A 24,433-nucleotide genomic window follows, 5' to 3' on the forward strand; every position below is an offset into this window, starting at 1 on the left:
CAAAAATATGACTAATCTGTGGGTAAAAAAGCTTACCTGTGACAAGGCTGGGAAAAAATCCCATTGGATTTGATTTAAACTAAAAACAAATCCCTGGCCCTAGTTCATGGGGCTGCAAGAGAAACTATATCCTCTAGTTGATTACCAGACTAGTCTGTTGTCAAACCATACATTCCTGCCAGATCGCTATGCTCCACAGATTTGCTCACTATTCTCAAAATGGTTCCTCTTCTGTTTACGTCTCTCTTTCGACCTTACAGTGAGAGAATGAACTCGCTACAAGTCAGGACAACGCAATCACCATCTTCTGCTTCAGTCTGTAAACTCACCTGTTCAAACCACATCTTGTTTAAAAAATGTATTTGTAGTTGAGTGCCCTCTTTGTGCTACATATAAAACTATACTTTTCAAAATGCATTTGCGATATGAAGCACTAGCTCCCTCTTGCACCTGCTAAGGAATTTGGCTTTCAGTTGAAGGTGTATGTAATAAATTAGCTGTGACACAGATGACTTGCCATGATCTCTGCTCTTTGCCTATGCCTTAATATACATTACAGTTAGTGGTTTAACAGATGCCCTTATCCACAGCAACTTACAAAATGCAAAATGAAGTGCATAACCATAAGGTACAAAGTGCTATTGCAGTATCTATAAAAAAAAGAATAATCCACAACTGGTAAGTGTATGGTTTAGAAATAGAAGAAACAAAATGAGAAACTTTATTTTTTCTTTAAACAGGTACTCAGTTTATCATAAAATGGCTAACTGCAATTTCCAACAAAGGATAAAAACAAAGAACCAAAGGTGTGTGGAGTTGTAAGAATGCAGTGAGAGAATGAACACATACAAATGTATTTTTAAGCTTTTATTTAGCAGCAATAGAAATCTATATTCAAGATCCTTAACATACAACAGTCTTTAAAATGGTGTATGTCCAGAGCACAGAACTTGTGTGTCTTTCAAGTACTACTCATTTTAAACCTCCTAAAGTTCTATGCCTTTTAAAGTTACTGTACCTTTTTACATTGGAGTAGAGGAATGTTCTCAGGCTACAGCACCTAAAGGAGTTAAGACATGACCTTGCATTCACCTCCTGTACCCTTCTTGCATAGTTGATGTGACTGAGGGTTTTCAGATTCTTGGGTCAGATTATTACAACCAGTTTCATTCAGACAGACATGCGCACACACACAATTACTGTAACTATTTTTTTTCTGACCAGCACCTAACATCATGTGACCTTTTCCAACAGAAGTTATTCTCCACTTCACTTCCAGTACAGAGCTATAACCACCAACACCACCACCTCTGTAACTGATTTAAACAAAGAGATCTGAAGTCCGTGTCCGTGAAATACTGTGATTATCATTTTTGCGTTCTGTGTTAATCTGAAGCTTATTAAGAAGCGATTCCTGAGAACATCAGAAAAAAAACCAACCTCTTCACTAACATTAACTCTGCACTTCTGCGTAACTTCCTCCACCTCACCACACCAAAGCCCCAACCCTACACGGCACCGTTACACTGTCTACACAGAAGTGTCCCCAAGCGTCTTAATCTGGAGATGGTGTACCGACATATTTACAGCTCTCTTGGAGGGAAGGAACTTCTTGCCTTACAAACAAAGACATTATAGCAGAAACAAGAGTTTGGATCGCTCTCCCAGTCCCAGAAAATGAAACACCCATGAACATCCCAGTCTCATTATCTCTAAGGCATACTCAACATATAAACACGTGAAAGAGCATCACTGATGCAACTTCAGCATTTCTTCTGAAATGCAACCGCTGAGCTTCAGGGTTATACATAACTCATATTGATGTAACAGCAAGTATTATTATTATTATCATCCTTTCTTTTTTTTTTTACACAAAATAGCTGTACATTTCCTTAAATAGATCAGAAAATATCACCTAAATGGCTTATTTATTCCTGAAGCTTAACTGTAGTGGAAGGCGAAACACAAAATGACAACCACATTCAAAGCAAAAACACAGCACCTTAAACATTAAATTGGTAAAGTAAAAGCTGTCGGCGAGATAACAGAGCCCCTGGATAAACAGCAACATAGAAAACAAACTTGTTCTTTTTTTTGAATGCTGCATCAGTGTTATGATATGAAAGGATAAAAGAACAGGGAGCAACATTGTGGAGTGGAGTATCCTGTATCTATCAGACTCTGAATAAGTTAATACGTTAAAATTTCAAATAAAAAGACATATATATAACTTTAATGCACGTTGAAAGGTGTCAGCTATTAAAAATGCACTAATTATTGCCACTTTTTCACTGTAAGTTCATTTAGTTAAGCCATGTCTCAGTTTCTTGCTTGAACACCTCAACTGGTAGGTTCTAAAAAGGTTTTAGAATTATTAGAGTTACACAATGCATAAAAGTCTTGGAAGTGGGCCAGAACTGAAACGGAATGTAGAGTACATCAGTAGATGTCCGGGAGCTGGGAATAGTTTCTGTCCCAGTATCCACTGGAGTAGAGCCAGTCCTGGGAGCTCACGTGGGGGTTGAGTCCCTGGTGAAACCACCTGAGGAAAAAGGGCACACCCATCACACCTTTAGTAGAGCGTGTGAAAAACATGCACACACGTGCACACACACACACACACACACGCATGTATGCAAACACTTTGATATTTTTTGGCATTTTAATTGCTATAGCACAATGCCTCTATCCTCACAGACTTTGATCAACTGTTTACGAGTCTCAACTGATCAAAAATCTTTTTACTTCCATAAATACACCCATCTTATAATTTTATTTAACGCATGCAGATCTTATTAGGACTACATTTGCCAGGTTCCAGGTTTTAAATGTCTGTATTCTGTTTAAATCTTCTCAGATTAATTTAGCATAGTATGCAAACAGTTTAATAAAAGCCTGCATTTTGTTTTCCCATGCACAAATTTAACTAATTTGCTACTACTGCCCCTGTCATATCTTTTACGTAACTAAGGATAAGCAGAGATTCTAACACCCATCCTAGTGGGACTCCATTTCCCATAGCACCTCATATATGATCTCTCCTACTCTCTGGAAAATAAGGTTTTCAAAATAAGGTAGAGCGCTATCTGAAATAACTCCTGCAGTTCCTACTGACTTAATTTTGACAATGAGTCTCTCATGCTACTTTATCAACTGCTTTTCGGAATCACAAAACATATATCATAATCCTGGTTATAGTTTAAACACTTACATAGCCTTCCTAAAGAAGTCCAGAAAGTATATTGGGGACAATCTTCTCCTGCAAAAACCATTTTGGCTATCCCTTAGAAACATATTTTTTTCCCCTAAGAAATCTTGTCCCCGAATGATTGATTCCAGCATTTTGCATGAGATGCTGGATCAGTACGATCCCCTTTCTTATACTGTATGTTGGTACTACATGACCATGCTTCCTGTCATCTGGTATTTCTCTACTTCTTTAGAGAGTGCATAAAGTACCTGGTTTTTTGAGCACTCCAGAGCATATCCTACTGGGGCGTGCGGCCTTATTTGTTATATGTTTTTGCACTTTATTTGTAAATGTAAATACATTTAATACATTTATTAAATCGGACAGGGTGGAGCGATTAGGACGCTGTTCGTTTTTAATTGCGAGGCTGAAACCGCTACGGCCAAACGTCTCTCGGAGAGCGTTCTGCAGACACGCCCTTTGGTCTGGAGCAGAGTCGTGCTTTGAATCGACCGAAGGGCTGCCCCTCGGTCACTGTTAGCGGGAATCTCGGCATTGCATTTAACATTAACTGTTTGGCCGAAGGTTATCAACACTACGTGGTATGGCATGTGCAAAATGATCAAACTTCACCAGGTGCAAATGCAGCCGCAGCCAAGTTAAAGATTTGGTCATCATATTAGGTGCTAACGGCAATTCAAGCAGCTTGTGTATGGGTAAAATTGCACTGAGCTACAGTGTCCTGCACAGATGCATTAGTTATGAAAAAATAACAGGGGATTACTTAGCCTGTGCTTCAATAGTATGCACAAGGACAGAACCATAACATCGTGGGAATATGAGCATTACCAGTTAAAATCAGGCTACTGGGCTTATAGATAATTTATTAAAGTGCAAATTGATATTGTGAATTGAAATATCTGATTTGTATTGTTAATAATTTGCCATTCATTAAACCGCAGAAATCAGTAAGTTATTTTAAGTTTATTTTCAGCACAACTAATGCATCACATGCAGTAATTGAGAAAGCCTTTAGGTGGCGGTACAACACAGAAGAACAATCAATGCAAACCAACAAGCGGCAAACAACTCGAACCTGGGGCCAAGAGCTGGATTTCTTCTCGCGAACAAAGGACAACAGAGGAAAACAACGGAAAGAAAAGGAGACTTATTAGCAAAGGCACAGTATGAGTAGAACACGAAAACAGCACAGGAATTACTAACATAATAAGCTATACAATATTAACATAAAAAATACAAAGGGGAAAAACTCCAGGCTGTATATGCACACATGCATGCAAGCATGCACACGCACAGGAACAGAGAGAGGATATGTTCCTTTCTTTGCTGCAGTCAGATTAAATTAAATCCACTCAACACAAAAGTCTGACCATTTCTAAGAGGAAGTCTAAATTCTGGGAAAGCTGTACTCATTTCGCCTGAGCCACAGGTGGGGATGTGAGTGTAAGCACCCCATGCATAGCAGCAGAACAAAAAACAGCCGCCACCGCCCCCGGCACCGGCGCCCGAGCGTGCTGAATTATTTAAGCCGGGCAGAGGGCTCTCGTTCTCCCGCTCACCTGGTCTTCCACTCCTCGTCGGACTTGGCGCGGATCTTGCGCGCCGCTCTCTGTTTCTCCTCCAGCCGCTTCTTCTCCTCACTGGCGAGATCTGGAAGAGAGCGAGAGGACGTCACGCCTTCACGGGACTACGAGCATTCGTCAGTGCGGAACAATACTGTGACAGCAATGGATGCGTGGCCCTTCAGCCCACGCAGAGCTACAAGCCCTAGTACAGATTTGAGACATGCATTTCTCACTGATGGCAACGTTTTTTATTTCGTAATTTTTTAAAAGGCATTTAATCTCTAATCCAAAGTGACTACTTCTCAGGAAGTACCTTACTCAAGGGTACAATGACAGTGTCCTAACCAGGAATCGAACCTGTGACCTTCAGGTTACAAGATCAGTTCCTTACCCATTATATTATACTGCCACCCATAAAGGTTGGAAACAGAAGCTTTTGGGTGCCTGGTATGTTGGTGAGAGGAACTAATGCATGTGGTACTCTGAGAAGCCCTAGCCAATTTAAATCAGCCCTACGATCCCAGACATGTCAAAGCCAGCTGTCCCCCCCTATGGCAAACTCCCTGTGGCAGTCGGCTTACGACTGCTAATACTTGCTTGGGGCTAATACTTGTTGGGCGTGAATAATTATACAATTAGGCACTAAATACGAGGTATTCGTCAGTGTGAAACAATACAGTGGCACTGTTACATCACATTATGCAAGTGTGGATTCAGGGAACCTAAGAAAGCGAGATGCAAAACTTCAAACTGGGGTGGGGAAATGTGAAGAGTTGTTACCCCTTTGAAGAATAGGGTTTTGGGAAAGCTTCCTTTTTTTTCAAAATTCTAAGTCAATATTCTAGAACTCCATTGCTTAGTTACCAGTGATGATTGTTACATCAGCATTAGAATGTTCAATTGAGAATATTCTAACCACATATACGGTATCTCACACCTTAAAGGGTTAAATCGGCAACATTACAGCAGCTGTACTGTACAAAATGCCAAATGAAATGTTAAACGTGGTCGTTCATTTCGCATTACCTATGTCCCCGTTCTCCATGGCGCGGATGTCAGGCCGTAACCTGCAGTCCGTTTTGGGAACGACGTCCTCGATGTCTTTATCCAGCTCGTTCAGCTGCATGGCGAACGAAGTGAAGCTGTACATCTGTGACCAGGGAGCAACGAGACAGAGAATCTCACATCCAGGTCAAAACTACGATCAGGCAGAATCAATACCGCGTAATCTTGAGTCGAGATAATCTAACACGATTCAAAACTGAGCATCTCTTCTTCAAATAACACGCAACTATGATCAGAACCAGCTTCAAAACCAGCGACAAAATCTAGGTTTGGGGTGTCCTGCCAAATTCTGAAAGCAAGACTAAAGATGAGGCCGATCCCTGAACGAAATGCAAGCGTTAATCAACTCACTGTGTGTAAAACAAACAATAACTGCCCTTACATGAACTTTATCACTTTATTTTTTAAATGCCTTCTCTACATTTTCTTTCCAGTTTAGAATACCCAATCATCCTCGCGTGGTAAAGCTCATACCAACCTCTGTGGTCATTTCGTGAGAACACAGACCAGCATGTGCAGGTCACTGTCCCACATTCTCATCATTTAAAGGACTCTAGTATTTATATATTTAAGGACAGTAGACAGTGCTCCTTTCTCATGTATTTCTTTTCACCTTATTCATACAGTAGGAAAGCAGAGAGGGTTACAGACCGAGAGGTGTGATCACAATACCAAATACCCAGAGTCACAATACCAAATACCCAATGCAAAAAACAGGATTTTTGGCTGAATCTGAAAGCTGGATTGGGTGCATCCCTGCTGGACACAGCATCTGGCATGGGGGTGATGTGGAGCGGGGTCAGGCTGTCTCACCTGGGCTGAGTTCGGCGGCCGGGGCGATATCCTCCACAGCAGCTGGCTGCCGGGGATGACCTGGACCGTATCGGCGTCCGGCAGGGGCATCTCCTCCGGCTCCTCCGAGCCCTGGAACGCCATCGCACATTTCTCACTCGTTTGCGCATCCTACTTTTACCTGCAGCACTCAAATTTTACTGAACCGGTATATTCGTTGGTTGGGTCCAGGTGGTGATGGCATTTTTAACTTGTGCCCTTCTGGTTAAGAGCGAAATTCCCCAACCCCTACACCAAACTTAATCTGACGGGACCTCTCTGCCTTTAAGTCGTTCCTCCTCCTGTTGGAGGTCCCTTCTGACATATCCCTTCCCTTTCCTTAACCCTTTAAGGAGTAAGAACATGGGATCTTAATGTTCTTTACGGCTGAAGTAACAATCAGTATTTGCAACTGAAACCAATGGAGTTCTAGAACACCAACTTGGAATAAAAATTTAAAAACATTCCAAAAATCTTACTCTTCAAAGGGCCCTTTGAAGTGGTTTTTTGGAATGTTTTTTTAAACTTCTAAGCCAGTGTTGCGTCAGCATTCGAATGTTCATTTTGAGAACATTCTAATTATATATTTGCGATCTTACTCCTTAAGGGGATAAAAATCCCTCCACTCACTGAGCATGGCAACCCCTGGCTCTTTCATGTTTCTGTTGAACCCAACCACTAGACACCTACCCTTCCCTTACGTGCCCTCGGCTGTTCTACCACTGGCTGTTTTTGTGGGTCTCTTAATGAATTAACTGAGCTGAAATGAGCAACGCATCACCCCTCACACCATCTTCTGAAGGCTTTTCATTTCAGGCTTTATCTGGCCGATTCCACAAAAAATGGCTCCGGTATCTGTGAAATACGTCGGCAACTGTGAATTCTGTTCGGCCTTATCTGGTTTGTCTCTATAAGCAGGTCTAAAACTGTGTTTCCCCACCAGCAAATTTATGTCTCATTCATTTAAATTACATTACAATCACTTAGCATGCACTCTCTCCCAGAGTAATGTACAGTAGTGGAGAACCTCAGTGTTGCTCTCAGGAATACAAGAATGTGGCATCACCAAGAAGGCCCATTTATGAATGAATTATGGTAATGTTTACCTAACCTAACTATTTGTACTGTAAGTAAAGAATGTTTGACTAGACACATATTTACACAGCTATACATGTAATATTATCCAAGAGGAAATCCTGAGAAGGAAAGACATAAGGAAAAGGGGGGTTAATGGGGGGGGGGGGGGGGGGTTCTCTGGCTCTGAAGCCCACACCGTACCGAACTCCTTCTCTTCTCCTCCGCGTTCTTCTTGTCGCTCCTCCTGTGGGCGTCGAGCGCGGCCGGGTCCACGGTGTACATGCACTCTGTCCACTTCCCGTACAGGGCACACAGCTTCCTCTTGCTGCATCAAATGCGAAAAATTAACCCATCAGACAAGCCACGGTGCAGGATATGTATGTATTATGACTAAGCAGGCCTTGGAGGGGGGCGGGGGGGCACAGGGGGGTCTGACAGTATGTCTTGCTGAATAGACAGCCCGGGTTTAGTCAGACTGGGATGGATGCCTACCTTTTGTCCAGGATGTAACCCTCGACTTTGTGCAGCTCTTTTCCGAAAAGGCCGCAAGGTTTGAAATTCAGACAGCATCTTTCCCCGGTTCTGCGTTTCAAGAATTTTAAGTCATTTCTGATGCACACGGTGACAACAACATGCGATTAAGAAAGCTCATCGTCATCAATAGCTAGCATTGTCAATGGAAAACTGCCAGAATCCTTCCTCCCTTCTTACTTACAATAACAGTGAAGGATAACACAGGGCCCAAAGGCCTAGAGCTTTACAGATCTCTTACTTGTGGTTGATCACCTCCATGTTGCCGTATTGCTCGATCCACAGCTGGCCCACTATGATGTTGTGGACGCAGCAGGTGGGATTGGTCCATGTGTACGCTTCATTATACCTGCGGAACACACATGCTGTTCAAAATCTGGATCGCCGCTGTGCTTTCTCCACTCCACTCCGTTTCACGCAGTGTCTGCTAGACCTGTGTACTGCTCCTCTGTAACACTCTCTCTGTGATAGCTGCTGACAGAGAGCCATAGACCATTCAAGCTGAACTGAATTGACAGATTTCTGCTGTGCTGGTTGTTTACTATAAGTGTGTAGTTAAAAAAAAAATCAATAGTAGGTTGCAGGTTTGATTCTCAGTTGGGGCACAGCCAATACACATCTTGAGCAGGTTATTCCTTACCCTGAATTGCTTATTTTAATATCTAGCTAGTCGGTCTTACCTAAATGCCAGCATAAGAATGAATGTAAGTTAGATTACAGGCCTTTCAACTCTATGTTTTCAATTTATCTACTCTACAGAGTAACAACCACAATATAAATTTATCAAGCACTTTGATATCTGCCAAAAGAAATGCATATGAAAAGAACATGGCACAATGTGCGGAGCGAAACGCGCAGAGTCTTACTTGGGCAGCTCCAGGGTTATGATCCCTTTGGGCTCCGCCTCCACGCTCTTGCCCCAGAACTTGAGCTTGGGGTAGATGGACCCGTGGAACACAAAGTCGTTGTTGAGGCCCTCGGCGTGGAAGGCGCTGACGGGCGGGTGGTGGCTGACCTGCTCCGAGATCAGCCTGAAGCCCAGGTCCTCCCTGAGCCAGGAGACAGGAGCGGCCCGCGTCAGCTAGCAGCTCTGCGCTAACAGGCCAGGCCAGCCAGACCAACGCGCAGACCGTAAGCCCTAACGCAATATACATCCTACCCCACAGAGCTCTCCACACATCCACAATACCATAATGTCACACTTCAAAGTGGTTTCCATGTATGTGTGTCAAGAGTCACTACAAAAAAAAAGCTACTGGCTTCAGTATTATAACCACTGCCCCAGAATACATTAGCCCCAGAATATATTAGTATCACGCCACATAAACTGGTTCATAATGAACAAGTCCATTCATAATGTTTATAGTATAGTTTGGGAGGCTGCAGAGTGATTAACATTAGTTGCGCTCAGAGTTGTTTTTTAGTCATTTTCTTCGGCGTGCCAGCGCATCCTGCTCTGATCTGCTAAATCACACATTTCATTCATAGCGACTGCTGACTGGATATTTCAGTGAGACCAAATAAATGTGTACTTGAAGAGCCTACGGTTTAGGCCCATTTCAATCATTATTTTATGCTTGTTTTGACACGCAGATGCGTGACGCATTTGCAAACTAACCCAGCTAAATGGTAAGTAGCTTGCTGGAAATTATGTTGAGGTAAATCAAGCCATCTGTTTTTTTTTCACTAAAGGTAACATTATTTCCCCAGTGTAATATTATGCTTGACATTGATTAGACTGCGGTATAGTCTAAATTTTCCAATTTAATCACATTTGCCTCCCTGACTTTCCATCAGGCTATATTGATGACTATAACCTTGTTGTGTAGAATGTCTAAACTTAATGAAATGATGCCTTATCTGATTTTAATTGCATTAAATAACCTAATTTGAGAAGTCAGACTATGTTGGATTTTTATGAGCCAAGCCTTTACAATCAAATAAAAGTTAATATACATCCCAAAAAAATAGCTTTCATCACCTGGAAACCAGATGTTCACTTTGCACATCCTATTGTGAAGGTCTCCACACAAACGCGTATGAATGAATTGTTCCCCTCAATCAGTCTAATGACATTAAATGAGTCATTTGTCTTCCTCAAAACTGACATGAAACCTTTGCCTATGCCATCAATTACAAACAAAAAAAAATTTGACAGGTTGAACATAATAGGGGAGCTGCTTTAGGAACTACTACCCTGTAATTCTACCCTGTGTACTCCACATACATGTAAGATACATGTATCACTCTCTACATGTAAAACAACTGAGAAAACTACATCCCCCACTTATTCTGTTGATTGCCCTGATGGTCCTCGAAAAGTATCTCATATTGCGCACCATTGCTGAGAAACACACAAGGAGCCACTTGTAGAGGAAGTAACCCCTCTCGACATAACTTCGTCCAGAAAGACACATCGTCTACGAGTCGATGCAGGTTAGCGAGCGCTTCAAACACACCTGACCAGCTCGTAGGTCTCTCCCAGGAGCGGGTTGAAAGGCTTGCCGGTCCTCTCCCACTGCGACGCCACGGCGGACACGGCGAAAGCCGCCACGCACTGCGGACACACACGGCAGCTGTCTGTCAGACTACGCTACGCTACGCGGCCGGTCTTATTACACAGAGGGGAGGGGAAGACCAGGCCTGATGCAGTGTCACACACTATCTAGTCTGTAAGGTAATCAGAGCACTAGGCACAATTTAGTCAGGAAAATGGCGAGCATTGTTGGGCCGAATGGCCTGTTCTGGTCGTTATGTCATGTTAAGGTAAAAGGACGTGTAGTTCAGGCAGACCCAGTGGCCCGGGATACCTTCATCCTCTCGATGGAGTCAGACGTGGCGTTGGCCTGGTGGATCAGGTACGTGTGCTCCATGTACTCAGCCAACCGCTGCAGGAAGCTTAGGGGCTCGTTGAAGATGACCGGCATGGTTATCTTAGACAGCTCCTGAGAAGGAAATAAGAGACAGAGATGTCACCACTTTCAGTTCAGTGTGTCAGCAAAGAAAAGTTTTTCATAATCAGGTCATGAACACAAGCACCTCCGCATTTTTTTTATTTTTAGCTGCAGGAAGTGAATCTCTGAATCTGGGATGTGAGGTATCAGGAAGTGTGAAAGGCCAAGAGGTTAAACAGGGACACCAAATTCAAATTCAACAGGCTGCTACCATGAGATCCTTTTCACAATGAACATGGCCCAACATTTTTGTTTTGTTGATTTATAGGTATATGGCACAATATATTCACTGAAAAATTCATGAGATACCTTCTTCATGAGATTCAATACAGAAAGACTATATTTGATAGGGAGGAACTGATCTCACAATTTTTCTACAGGGTCTTTAAAACGTGAGCTCCACCCTATCGAGACAAACAGTGTAAGAAGCCCAAAGAGGAGATTGGACACAGCATAAAGTGACTCAATACAAATCAGTTAAATATGCTTATATTACTAGATTACAGAGGACACTACGTTTTACCATAGAAGAAGAATACAAAAGCTGCTTTGTTATTGAAGGGTGTTGGGAGGCATTATTTGGAGAAGTGAAATTCGGGCAGAAGACGCTGTCATGTGATGAGACCTCACCAATCCGATGCACTTCCTCAGGATGCTCCAGATGCTGAAATCATTCCTGGAAAACATGGGGGCTGGCAGGCTTGTCCTGAAGGAGACACACACACACACGCACACGCACATGCACACGCACACACACAAAGACAGCATACATAAGTTTGAGGAAATCTGGAAGGAATAGGCCAGCCTTACTGTCCATACACTCATGATTCAATAGAATGAGGACTATTATACTCAAACAGATCACTGTGGCAGGGTCATTGTGCTGTAAAGCATCACCTGAGAGCCAACTGACAGTATTACCCATTAGAACGCTTAACCCTACCACTGTGACAGTGCCATCCCAACACTGTCACTCTAACACTACCGTGCCAACACTGTCGCTCTTACTGATTAACACTTCAGTTTGGTCCCAGATGGGGATGTCAGCATTGTCTGACACTACATCAATCATACATGACATCATATAACAACCCCAGGGCAGCACTATTATGAAGGAAAGAAAAAAGTTCTACACAGCTTAATGGTGTGTTATTTAAATCGTAGACATCAGACATCACTGGATTTACAAGATCTGGCAACAATGGCAGCCTCAAGTTCACAGCATTACATTACATTACATTTATTTGGCAGACGCTTTTATCCAAAGCAACGTAAAATAAGTGCACAGCAATTATGTAATACTGATAGCTACCATTCTGAGGGTTTTGATATTATTTAAAATTTAGTGTATGGTTTCATTTAGTAGTGTACGGGGAAGGATATTTTCAATATCTGCAGAGGTTTCTGAAACCTGTCGGCTACATAAAATCAGGTTAGGGTATTTGGCGTTTGCGGTCTAAACCATGAAAATACGCTTCGTGTGACTCCAATGATAGATACCAGTGTTTATCTCACACTGGGACTCCTTTGCTTGTGAGGTGCGGTCTCAGGTTACACTGTGCATTCACTAAACCAGGGGACCTCAATCTTATCCAGGACGGGCCGCGGCGGGCTCATTTTTTATTCAGGATCGTCTGGGCTGCCTGCAACACAAGTCTAGCTCGGGTTGAGGATCTGGCACGGTGCTGGACACGGGCCCAGGCCTAAACAACAGAGGCTGGAGGAACCTGAACCCGAGGGAGAGGGAGCACCTCCGGACCGCTCCTTAACACGCAATGTCCCTGGCCTGGCCGTTCACGTCAACTTCAACACAGTAAAAACAGGAAGAAGGTTCCAGGCCACCTCCTAACAAAACAAGCTACCGTGTGATAAGATGACAACACTATTTATTTGTTTGTTTCCTGAGATGCAGACGCTGTGAGGTGGCCCTGGGCCATTGTGGCTTCCTCAGTACAGGTCAAAGGTCATGCGTGTCCACACACAGGTAGTGTTACCCCTAGGTGTAATTTTCTATAGTATTTGTATTCCCTCCTATTCCAGTGCACAAGAAAGAGAACAATATGTCAAAGTCTTATCATCTACCCCCTGGACACATGTTTGTGCAATTAGCCAACATCTGAGTACAGAGTGACATTTCCTAAGACGTCGGCAATGATTACAAGAAACACTAAAAAGTCACGCAAACACCCGAATCCTGAAACCGATAACAATGTTTAACTCAACACACATAAACTCAACACATCGAGCAAAGAGTTACATTTGCAGAAAGCTTCAATGCCAATGAGGGCAGCGGAGAAATGGAGATTAAAAAAGGAGAATCATTTAAATTCCTGTCCTGGCAGACTCCCTTCACTCAGTCTGTCTGGCGAGAGTCTGGCTAGGGTCCCTGAGTGGAGGAAACCTGGGGATTGTAAACGCGATGGTATTAACCTCCGCTGGCCTCGTACACACCCTGCACTAAAAACACCTTTTTTCTAAAGACTTCTCCCCTCTCAACCTCCGGCTAACCAGCGCTCATAAATTATTCACAGTCTACTTGACTGACTGAAAGGCTAAAACAAAAAAGGAAAGGCTAAAACAAAAAAGGAAGATGCTATCTTCTGAAAGGAAATTGATTTTTTTTTGCCACACTTCAGGAGCAAAGGCACAGTGTCAACCTGAGAGTAGAGCACATGAGCGAGAGAGAGAGGAAGAGAAATAGAGAGTAAGAAAGAGAGAGGAAGAGAGAGAGAGAGAGAAAGATAGAGAGAGGAAGAGAAATACAGAGTAAGAAAGAGAGAGAGGAAGATAGCGAGAGGAAGAGGGAGAGAGGTGGAGAGAGAGAGAGGGAGAAAGATAGAGAGAGGGAGATAGAGAGAAATAGAGAGAGAGAGAGAGAGAAAAACAAACAGGGCCCTGGTGGGGGATGCAGTTACCCGATGAATGCAGGCGGTAAGCAAACACCCGCCTAAACTAAATGTGGGGACGGTGACACCGGAGACGCGGTGTCCATTACACACCGTGAAGAGACGGCGCCCCTCTCTATACAAACCGCTCCCGGCTCAATGGCCGCCGGGGAAACAGTGTCCCCCGCACTGAGACACTATACTTTCATCCCCGCTGCACAGCAATCGATACCGGTTCACCAATACGGCCGCCGGCCACAAACCCACAAACGGCCCCATGCATTTTCAATTAGGACTGGAGGGGGAAGAGAAGAAGAGAAGGCGAGCGGCAAGAGGGCCGCCTGGGCTCAGCACAGAGGCGCTGAAAGCCGGCCTCCAGCCCTTTCATTGCATTCCCCAGCAGCGGAGCCCTGAGCGGTGGCGGGCCGGTACGGCCGGGCGGAGGCGGGGGGTCGCTCACCTGTGCCTCTTTATCCCGTTGGCCTGGGGCTCCTCGTCGCCGCGGCGGTCCTCCTGCAACATGCTGACGGGGCTGCCGCGGATGCTGCTGAACTGGACCGACTCGCCCTCGAAGGACCGGCTGGCCACCGTCTCGAACCCGCTCAGGGAGTGCTCCGAGCCGGAATCTGCGAGGGGCAGCCGGAGCGGAGCGCGTCAGTGGAGAGTCTGCGGCGGACGCCCCGCGCGTCCCCACACACAGCTGACACCTTCCCCTGACGGGCGGCCCGGGACATCCGATCCGGGGATAGTGTTGCCTTTAAAGGCTGCTGCTGCGCTCGGCTTCCAACAGCAATGTCTGACCCCCCCGCCCCCCCCCAACCCCAACCACAACCCCAACCACAACCCACCCCTCTGTGAGAATTCAGGCTAAAGCACACACAAGCACTGTCACCTTCATCATCTTTAAAACTTCATCACATTAACAATCATCATTATAACGAAAGAACATTCCCCCATATTTATATATATATATATACACACACACACATACACACATATATATATATACAATATGCTATATAATACAATATAGAATAAAATAATATACCATTATTTTTGCATTCTATAAGCCCTTTTACTTGTCTCATGACAACTTTGCTGTTTATATTACAGATTATATCTTTATGTGTTCAGGACTTTTAATTCCAATTTATGGAAAGATATGAAAAAAATTATTATTATTATTAGTAGTAGTAGTAGTAGCAGCAGTAATGTACAGGTAAAAATGAGAAACGTAATCTCATATAACATAGATTCAAGCCAAGCAATTTTCCAATGCAGGCATGTTTAGGATATACAGCATTTTTTGTTTGGTGCCCTATTTTACAGAAATATTTGTTGACCATATTTATACAAGTTATTTGGAATAATAGTGTCTTTGATGTCAACAACACAACTGGTGTAGCCAGACATTGCGATTTGATAACTTCAAAGTTAGGCTATATCATGAAAGCATACACACATCCACCATTTTCAGGTGGGTGCTAAAGAGTAAGTGTTCATTGACAAATAAAAGCCAAAGATCTAAAGGTCCAAACAACAAGTAGTTCAATTACTCTTCTACTGAGAAAGCGATAACTTTTCAACCATCATCGACCGTCGCCTCGACTGATCGGCAAGGCTCGAACCACGATGTAGTACATTTGAATCTTCTGCAGAAAGCACACGTTTAAATCCTTATAAACCTAACCCATAAACCTAACCCACCAACCTGAAGCCACGTATGGTACAAAATCATTATGGAAAACAGCGTGTGTTGGAAACCATTGTCATGACAATGGCTAAGTAAGTGTAATTTGAACTTTCTTGCTTTTCAGAATTGTAACCTCCTACCATCATGTACAACAGATAAAAAAAAAATAAAAAAAAGATATTCAGGATTTTATGAAAAAAACATGGACGTCCAATAAAGTTCTAAGCGTGTAAGGACATGAATCATTAATGCTAACAGGTAACTTCTGTATGAGGCCCAATACAAGATCATCATAAGGTACTACATATACATTCCTAAAAAAGGGGACATTCAACATCTGACTGCCACAGGGTGTACTGTGTCACCATAACCACCCTGTTAAGCTACATCTATGTTATTCAACTATTGTGAAATACTGTACACGGCTTTCCCTTATTTCATGGGGCATCACAGAACAGCAAAATGAATGGAAAACATTAATGCACACATGAAAAACACAATGCTGGCAAGGCTGAAACTCCATCCTCTGTCCCTCTCCCTTGGTAAGATAACCCTTCTGCCTGGCACACCAGATAGGGGCAATTAAAAACCAAGCCCTATTCTGTCTTCTGCTGGGTTAACAGAGAGGGCCATGTCAAGACATACTTAAAGCCACAGTAATGGCACTGGGAGATTCTGAACACCTGACCTTTAAAATTTCACAACCAGAAAAAAAAAAACCAACAAAAAGACTCTTTTGCTCATAAAAATTGATATGATCATAATACATAATATACTGCCACATACACACAAAAGTATTATGTTACCCTGATAAGCTGAGAATCTTTATCCTGAGACGCATACAATACGCTAGTCAAATGGTCTCTGCAGGGATAATGTAAGCACCTGGTGAAATATCAGTTTAACAAAGACACAAAATGGAGCACATGCATGTATGCCTATGATACAGCACCAGTGAGCAACATGCCCAAAATCACATGACCTCCAGGCAGCTGTCCCGATTAGCCAGCGGCCTCTCACCTGAGACGGCGTCGTAGAACTCATCCTCACTGAGCACGCTCCGAGGGGAGGACCCCTTCGCCACCGACTGCTCCAGCTCGTGGTGCTCCGTGGCCAGAGTCTGCAGGGCTTCCGACAGGATCTTGTTCTTCTCCACTTCCTGCTCAAACTTCAGGTTCCGTACCTGAACAACAACAAACAGCAGCAACACTTGAGCTCAGGTTTCCAGCTCGTTCAGTCTCTTGTTCAGAACGTATCAAATACATTTTAGAAAATTGATAGACAAATATGTCACTTATGAAATACAGTAATTTTTTTCCAGTGGGAGTGCTGGATTGGAGGTCCTTTGTGATGAACTTCCACCAATTTAAGTGATACCACCAAAACCACTGGTTCTCACGGAAGTCTCTGAGAATATGAGATGCATTTTCATGCAGGAAACCATCCCAGCACAATCTTTACAACATTCTATTCAGTGAAATTACTGCCAATAATTATATAGCAGCAAAATAAATAAACCGATAAAGTCAAACATGGGTGCATTATACACCATCTAAATTGAATGGCGATTCTACAGAACATGTTTGTTTCCTCTTCTAGCTGACAAAATACATGGATAGGTTCTGCACAAACTATACTGGGATCAGACATACTTCTGTTCAGAGAAGTTAATGCTTTCTCTTTCTCTTTCTCCTTTTCCGGGCGGGGGTGCTGCCATCCACGCTTGATGTGAATGTCAAGCCCATTCAGCAAAGGCTGACTAACGGAGCACTTCCTTCACAAATAACACAATGCCTAAGGGTCACTTTGATGCGTTCACCTGCACAAATACATCAAGGCAAAGAGAAACAGAGAATCGGACTTTGATCGCTCTGGGAATGAAGGGTTTACCCCACCTCCTCGTGTGTCTGATTGAGGGATTGGTGAAAACAGCCATTTTTAGCATTCAATATGAAGCTGGTTACTGCCTGAGTCAGGCTTGCATTAAGACTGAGTCACATTTTCACATTCTAGTAGAACACAAATAAATCATGCTGGGTGTTCTTCTTCTTTAACTGGTAGCATCACGACCTCAATAAAAACAAACCCTGCATCATTTCTTTAATGTCACAGCACCGCAAAAGTGCATCTGCAGCGGAAACAACGGCCCTTCTCTACGTCCCGAATCAAACCAAGACAGATTCGCCAGACTCCTGTCATCTCACACGACAAATGCACCTCTGCAACGCACGACCGTTTAATCAACAGTGCACGACGCCAGCAGACCGAACACCAACCTCGACGGCGTTCTCATGACAACTGCCTTCCTACAGCAGGGACATCAGCACCACCATCGCCTTGGGCGGGGTAGAGTCAGTGACCGTCTGCGTCCACACCGCGATGGCCCCTTGATGCCATACGGTACGTGTTGCCAGAGAAGCGAGCATCCCCCTGTCGTTAAGGGCGGTGCAGAGAAGCATGGACCTCTCCGACAGACTCGTTCACAAGCACCGTACCATAGACGCTTTGGAAAGCCTCTCTCCTCCTGTCGGTCTCCTAATAACCTACAAGTATTTAATAAAGTTTTAAGATACAAAAAGGCCATTCGGCTAATCTGGCTCATTACTGTGCCTTCAGTCTAGAGAGTGCCTAGCCCTGCAGGAAGCCTGGGTAAGCCGGACTGGGTCGATCAGCACTGCTTTCAGCTTCAGTGAGCTGGCTTTGGACTCAGTCGGTACTGCGTCGGTACTGCGGGCCCCGCTGAAAGGCTAACAGCCGCAGCCGACGGTGGCCGCCCGCCCCGCCCGGCAGACTTCCTCTCGGTGGAACGTGATCGCCCGTCTTGGGTGACTGTGGGCTTGTGAGCCTGGGCGGAACATTCGTCTTCCACTGGGAGAGCAGCCCTGGCCTCCCAGGCGTGCCGTCAAATCGCCACCCAACTCGGGCACAAATCCGCTCAGTGCCCACAGAGCCGTCTCAGAATCAGAATCAGAATTTATTGGCCAAGTATGTTTTTATGCACACAAGGAGTTTGCCTTGGTTAATCAGTTGCTCGCTGTGTAACAGTGAAGACAGAGACAAACCAGTTTTAAAAAATTGTCATGAAAATGACAGTATAAATAAGTATACAACAGCATCCCTTCTGAACAAAATCTTGTGTTCAAAGACCACATTTGTCCAAAAAGAAAATGGGAGGCACCCTATGCTATTTCAAGTCACATGTTTTGTTTGCACATGCAAAAATTGTAGTTCACATTTCAAAGTTATAAGGGGAAATGTAGAATGTCACATGATTTCATGTTTTGTTTTTGCACATTAATATTTTTATTTCACACGTGAAAAAAGCCAAGCGCATGTAAAAACGTCCAGTTCACGTGACATTTCCTTTTCACATGTCAATATTTTAATTCACATATGAAATAGTGATTTTTACATGTGAAAAGGCATACATGATTTTTTCATAAGGGTTTATACATGGTATAAGCCAGGGCTGCAGCAAATATTCACTGGCAGTATTCAGTCAAACATTCGGAAGAGCGATCTGTTAAAATCTGATCAAAACAAGATTTGAGTAAAGTCTGCTAAGAGGTTGGGTTTCACGAGTGATGAGGAAAGGCACTTCTAACCAGAATGGTCTTGGAACACAAAGGCCTGCCACTGAACCACGATGGCGCGGAACGGCTGCCTGCCTTCGCCGATAACTGGATGCAAATTAAAAACTGAACAAATATATCCTTCGTGCCTGTGTGTCAGAAAGGGAGCCAGTGAGAATCGGGCAGCCGAAGCCACGCAGACACACTGGACGCCCTCCGCCTTGGGTGACTCCCGTAACAATGACAGGGAATACCAGGCGGCGGAGAGGAAGCGGCGCTGCGCTGCCATTGGCCGGCCCTTCGGGGCACGGGGGGCCGCGGGTAGGTTAGGGGGGTCTGCCGGGACTGGAAGTGCAGGCCCCCCGGGCGATGCCAGGGTTCTACCCCGGCGACCCCCCTGAGAGGGCTCCAGGAAAACAAACAGAGCCCCCGAGCTTCAGGCACGGAGCCCGGCCTGCGGGGCCAAAGGAGGCCCAGCGCCCGTCCGGAGGCGGGTCTGCGGTTCCCTCTGCACCCCCCCGCGCTTGCATCACACGCAGTCACCTTCTCAGGTATCAAAACACCAGCGCGTAAGACGCCATCTTCAGAATGCTAAACTGAGTAAGGACTTCTGATAAGGCAATAGTGTGTCTTTACAAACGACCTGCAGACCTGCACTATGAACCCAAATATGAATGTGTGAAGCAACTGCCACACCACACCCTAATGTTCATCCTTTCAATTTTCTAGGTGTCAGAGCATAACTTATTTAGAAAAACAATGTACTTGGGATCTGCACTTAATCATATTTTTTAAAGTTTTTAATTTGCAACATAAATCTCTTGGCTTTGCATTAATCTTTTTTATTTTCCAAACAGCAATTGCAGTTTTGCACAAATATAACTTGAATAAAGGGAGCTGATTAATAATTTCAGATCTAAAATGTGTACTTATCTCGACCATGCTTTTTATTGCTGTTCAATTAAATTTAAATATAAATGTACATGCAGGTGTACACATGCACATATTCACTACATGCAGGTGTACGCATGCACATATTCACTACATGCAGGTGTAGCTACATATTCACTACATGCAGGTGTACGCATGCACATATTCACTACATGCAGGTGCACATAATCACTACATGCAGGTGTACATATTCACTACATGCAGGTGTACGCGTGCACATATTCACTACACAGCATCAATCAACAAAGCAATCAAAAGCAATGGAGGGTTGAAAAAAAGATGCCCAGCTACATAGTTTGAGCCCTGCCGCTTAAGCAAAGACCTACTTTCTTTTACTCATCACAACCACTGGCACAGCAAATGTGTCAAAAGCAGGTACAGACAGCATTCTGAAAGAGGCTAAACTGCCCATAAATCACAAGACAAGCAGTAAAAAAAATATAAGCGATGAGAAATAAAGTCACAAAGTATCCACACAGTTTCAGTCGCCCCTCATTTCTCTCTCTCTCTATTTTTCTCTCCTCCGCTCTTTCGACACGGCGTGCTAACGCGGTCCTGGGGCGCTCTGACCCGCCGGTCCTCTGAAGCGTGCCTCACCTGGTCCGCGCAGTCACGGCCGGGGCTAGCTGGCTCTCTCCCGCGCTCGCGTGCGCCGCTGCGCCCGTCGCTGTGGTTCTGGATGCAGCCGGGCGGCTCGTATCTCGTAATGAGCCTCCTGGGCATACGCCGCACATCGCACACCGGTTATAAAAACAAATGAGCTCATCATTGCTACGACGCAGGTCTTACTCCAACGGTACTACCCAGCATCAGCGCGCTGTTAGCGGATGCGCTAATAAAAAAAGCACAACTAAAGAAACGCATTCAACTGCCTAACAGGCCAAGCCTGAATAATACGAAAAGACCGAGAGAAATTTAAGCTATATTATTCGCTCAGAATATAATAACATTTCTTTAGCAACTAATGCTGCGAGTAGTAATAAAATGGTTTAAGTGAGGCAATACGAATAGAAAAATGACAGAAAAAATATCATTATGTGTAATAGGGCACACATTAGGGACTATGATTTAAAACATCAGAGGAAAACATTTATGCACTATCCCATGAGGTATATAACTCATCTGCACAAAATGTGCAGGGCCACCAGCTTTACATTCTACACCGGACCTTTGACTACTTCATCCCAGATTATTATTCCGCAAACACGCTTGCCAGATTTAAGTGGGTTACGAGCATCTGTGAAGAGTCAACCTAAAGATTAAGTTAATGCATACCGATTGAGCTCCACGCATCATACCCCGATACAAATCCGCAAGATATTCAATTACACAGTGATAGACAACACTGGTGTAATTGAACAAAAAAATTTAACTTGTTTCTGAATTATGGAACAACTTCAGCTACACAAATAATTTCTTGTCAGAACAGAAGGCATCAAATTAAAATAAAAAAATGATGACAAAAAATACACAGTATCACCAAATGAAATATATTTCTCTTTTCCTCTCTCTCAAACACAAATATAGATTACACACACAAACACACACTGAGAAGAACTGAGGAACCAAACGCAATTTATTAGTGTGAAAACACTGTTTCTCATCTCCCTTCTGATAGGTCTCTCTCACTATGACAGTAGCACCTTCCCATTCCCCTATGCATCAACAGAATCTGTTCGCTCTGTCACTACCTCAGAACTGGAGTCCTCGTGGATAGCACCTAGCAGCAGGGCTCGCGTTTCCCTAACCCCCCGAGGTCCCCACAAAAACCGTGTGTGTTAGCTAGGGGGCACCATGTCCCCGCGAGACGCTGATCGGGAGAAGTGGGAACCTCAGTGTACAAGCTAGCAAAGCCTTCCGAAAACCCGCTCCGGAGTCCTTCAATGCGCCCCACGGGACCCGTTTCAAACTTCTCCGCTGAAGCCCAGCCTTCTATATTCATCACTTTAAGTGTCATCGAGAGATTAATAATGGATAACGAGGATTATGCAATCATCCAGGCGGTTCTCCACACAGGTGCTTAAATCTGCTACGCGGGCTGTATGTGTCTGTGTGAAACAGCAAGAAGACAATACTGTGTATTTCTCCCCATTCCCAGAAAGCTAAAGTTTCTTAAAAGGCACGCCACACTTTGTCTAGCTGTATGAAACCTGATCAGAAGTCTACCAATCATTTAAAGGTAAACGCCACGTTCAAGCCAGCCTAATTCCAGGGTGCTTTTGTGGTTGCTATAGTTCCTTCTGAAGAAGGTTCCATTCAACGAAATACAGATAAACATAGATATTATATGATCGTACATTTCAAACACTACGTAGACATTTGGATATGTTTATATAATGACTGCATATCTCAGTATAGTTATTTTACAACCTTGGAGCTGAACGCCAATGTGCTCCTTGCTATTTTGCAAAATATCCTTGACATTGTTGTTCTTCTGCACTGTACGCATCTCGTCATGGGGGCTTTAAAGTCACTGAACAAGAGCGTCGGCCAAATAGATAACTGGAAAAAAAGGCCTCGCTTACGAATGATCAGAGGGTCAAATGAAAGGATCCACAGATAAAGGTCCCGGTGCCACTGTTTGCAGCTCGTGCTCACATTGCGGGCCCTGTCCGTAATCTTGTCAGGCTGGTGATGGCAAGGGCTGCCGCTGTCCCTTCCATACGGTTTTAGCGCACAGAGGTGACCCAGTTAGCGGTCCTCGCGCTCTCCGCTGTACTGCCCCTCCTCTCTCTGGCAGAGACGACCCCTCCACAGAGCTAAACTAGTACTCACCGATCTTCCCTTCCTCACCCCCTCCCTTCCCTCTTGCTCTGTGTCACTCGCTCTCTCTCTTTCCCTGTAGGCTAACAGGCAGCTCGTAGCCATTTCCAGCACGGCATGAGCCTCATAAGACATGGTTTTCCCATCTCACACACTCCACAAGAGCACTTGCACATTTTCACACAGCTTAGGAAAGGAAGATCAATTCAAAAAGACAGCCTCACACAAAGCTAGCTCATTCGCAAATGTGGATGCAACACCCATAACCACTAGCTCTAACCATAACTGAACCTGGAGAAAGCAGCAAGCAGTACGTATTAACTAATGTGCAACATGCGGCATGTGCTCCCAGTGAATATACACTACATGGCCAAAAGTATGTGGACACCGTTTTCAGTGGGTTCAGCAACTTCAGCCACACGCATTGCTAACAGGTGCATAAAATCAAGCATACAGCCATGCGATCTCCATGGACAAACATTGGCAGTAGAATCGTACTGAAGAGGTCAGCGGCTTTCAACATGGCACTGATGTAGGATGTCACATTTCCAGGAGATCAGTTCATCAGCACATGTAGGTGTGAAGCTAGGGTGACCACATACTTATGGTCATGTAGTCTATGTGAAACAAGACTGAACAAGTGAAACACACAATTATGGTTGAAGCCCGAGACTCTGATAGAGACCTCTCTCTTCAACTGGTTATCTCCCTCTCCCAATCTCAGACGTTGGTCGATCCAATGAAGCTAGAGGGCATTATCAGACCCCAAGAGGCTGAAATATTCAACACATACCCTCAAACCACTGCGCAATGCTCTCTGAAGGCTTTGGGCTTCTCTTCATTTGACAATTCCTCAGAGACAACAGACCTGAAGACCAAGATCTGCACCGTAAGTCTGAAGGTTCATTACAGACGCAGACTGTATGAGTTTACAGCCCTCAAAGTCACAGACTAAACCGGTAGCAAAGGAACGGGATGGTTCGGGTGTGAGAGCTTGCTCCCCTAGGCTGAACGCTGATCAGACGTCTACTGCCAACTCATAACGGAGTCCCACAGAGCCTGTTTGGAGCCTTGCTGTAAACCACAGCACACGCTCGAAGCACCACTGGAACACCCTCCCCAGCCACACTAATGTCCCTTCCAGAGTGTGAACCTACGGAAACACCAGAACACGCTTACGGAAATAACACAGAGCCTGGCTTTACAGGTCAGTGAGGAGCTTACTGTGATTGCAGGGAGACTGACGGAGAGCTAAACGGTTCTATTCCCAGGTCCGTACAGCATTTAACCTCCCTGCACATCCCTGCGGGATTCAGGGAATTCTGCATTTGTCCA

The 24,433-nt window shown here is 44.3% G+C and overlaps 1 protein-coding gene across 5 annotated transcripts in view; it reads right to left on the reverse strand.

Annotated features, from left to right (window-relative positions):
* Nucleotides 1–852: 852 nt before the first annotated feature.
* The window catches only part of osbpl1a (oxysterol binding protein-like 1A), a 39,494-nt gene continuing 15,913 nt past the window's right edge, over nt 853–24,433 (reverse strand). For 3 of the 5 annotated variants that reach the window (XM_035412701.1, XM_035412700.1, XM_035412703.1), the window contains 14 exons: nt 16,833–16,995; nt 14,580–14,745; nt 11,865–11,940; nt 11,091–11,225; nt 10,740–10,837; nt 9,147–9,329; nt 8,522–8,629; nt 8,242–8,331; nt 7,951–8,074; nt 6,655–6,765; nt 5,803–5,926; nt 4,771–4,861; nt 4,287–4,307; nt 853–2,542 (listed from right to left, as the gene is read on the reverse strand). In XM_035412701.1, the coding sequence (XP_035268592.1) occupies nt 2,440–2,542; nt 4,287–4,307; nt 4,771–4,861; nt 5,803–5,926; nt 6,655–6,765; nt 7,951–8,074; nt 8,242–8,331; nt 8,522–8,629; nt 9,147–9,329; nt 10,740–10,837; nt 11,091–11,225; nt 11,865–11,940; nt 14,580–14,745; nt 16,833–16,995 (1,593 nt within the window). In that variant the 3' untranslated portion in view covers nt 853–2,439. The remainder of the gene's footprint in view (nt 2,543–4,286; nt 4,308–4,770; nt 4,862–5,802; nt 5,927–6,654; nt 6,766–7,950; nt 8,075–8,241; nt 8,332–8,521; nt 8,630–9,146; nt 9,330–10,739; nt 10,838–11,090; nt 11,226–11,864; nt 11,941–14,579; nt 14,746–16,832; nt 16,996–24,433) is intronic. The other 2 variants (XM_035412702.1, XM_035412704.1) reach the window with 1 other exon arrangement.

Source organism: Anguilla anguilla, chromosome 4 (assembly GCF_013347855.1).
Source record: "Anguilla anguilla isolate fAngAng1 chromosome 4, fAngAng1.pri, whole genome shotgun sequence".
NCBI classification, from domain to species: Eukaryota; Metazoa; Chordata; class Actinopteri; order Anguilliformes; family Anguillidae; genus Anguilla; species Anguilla anguilla.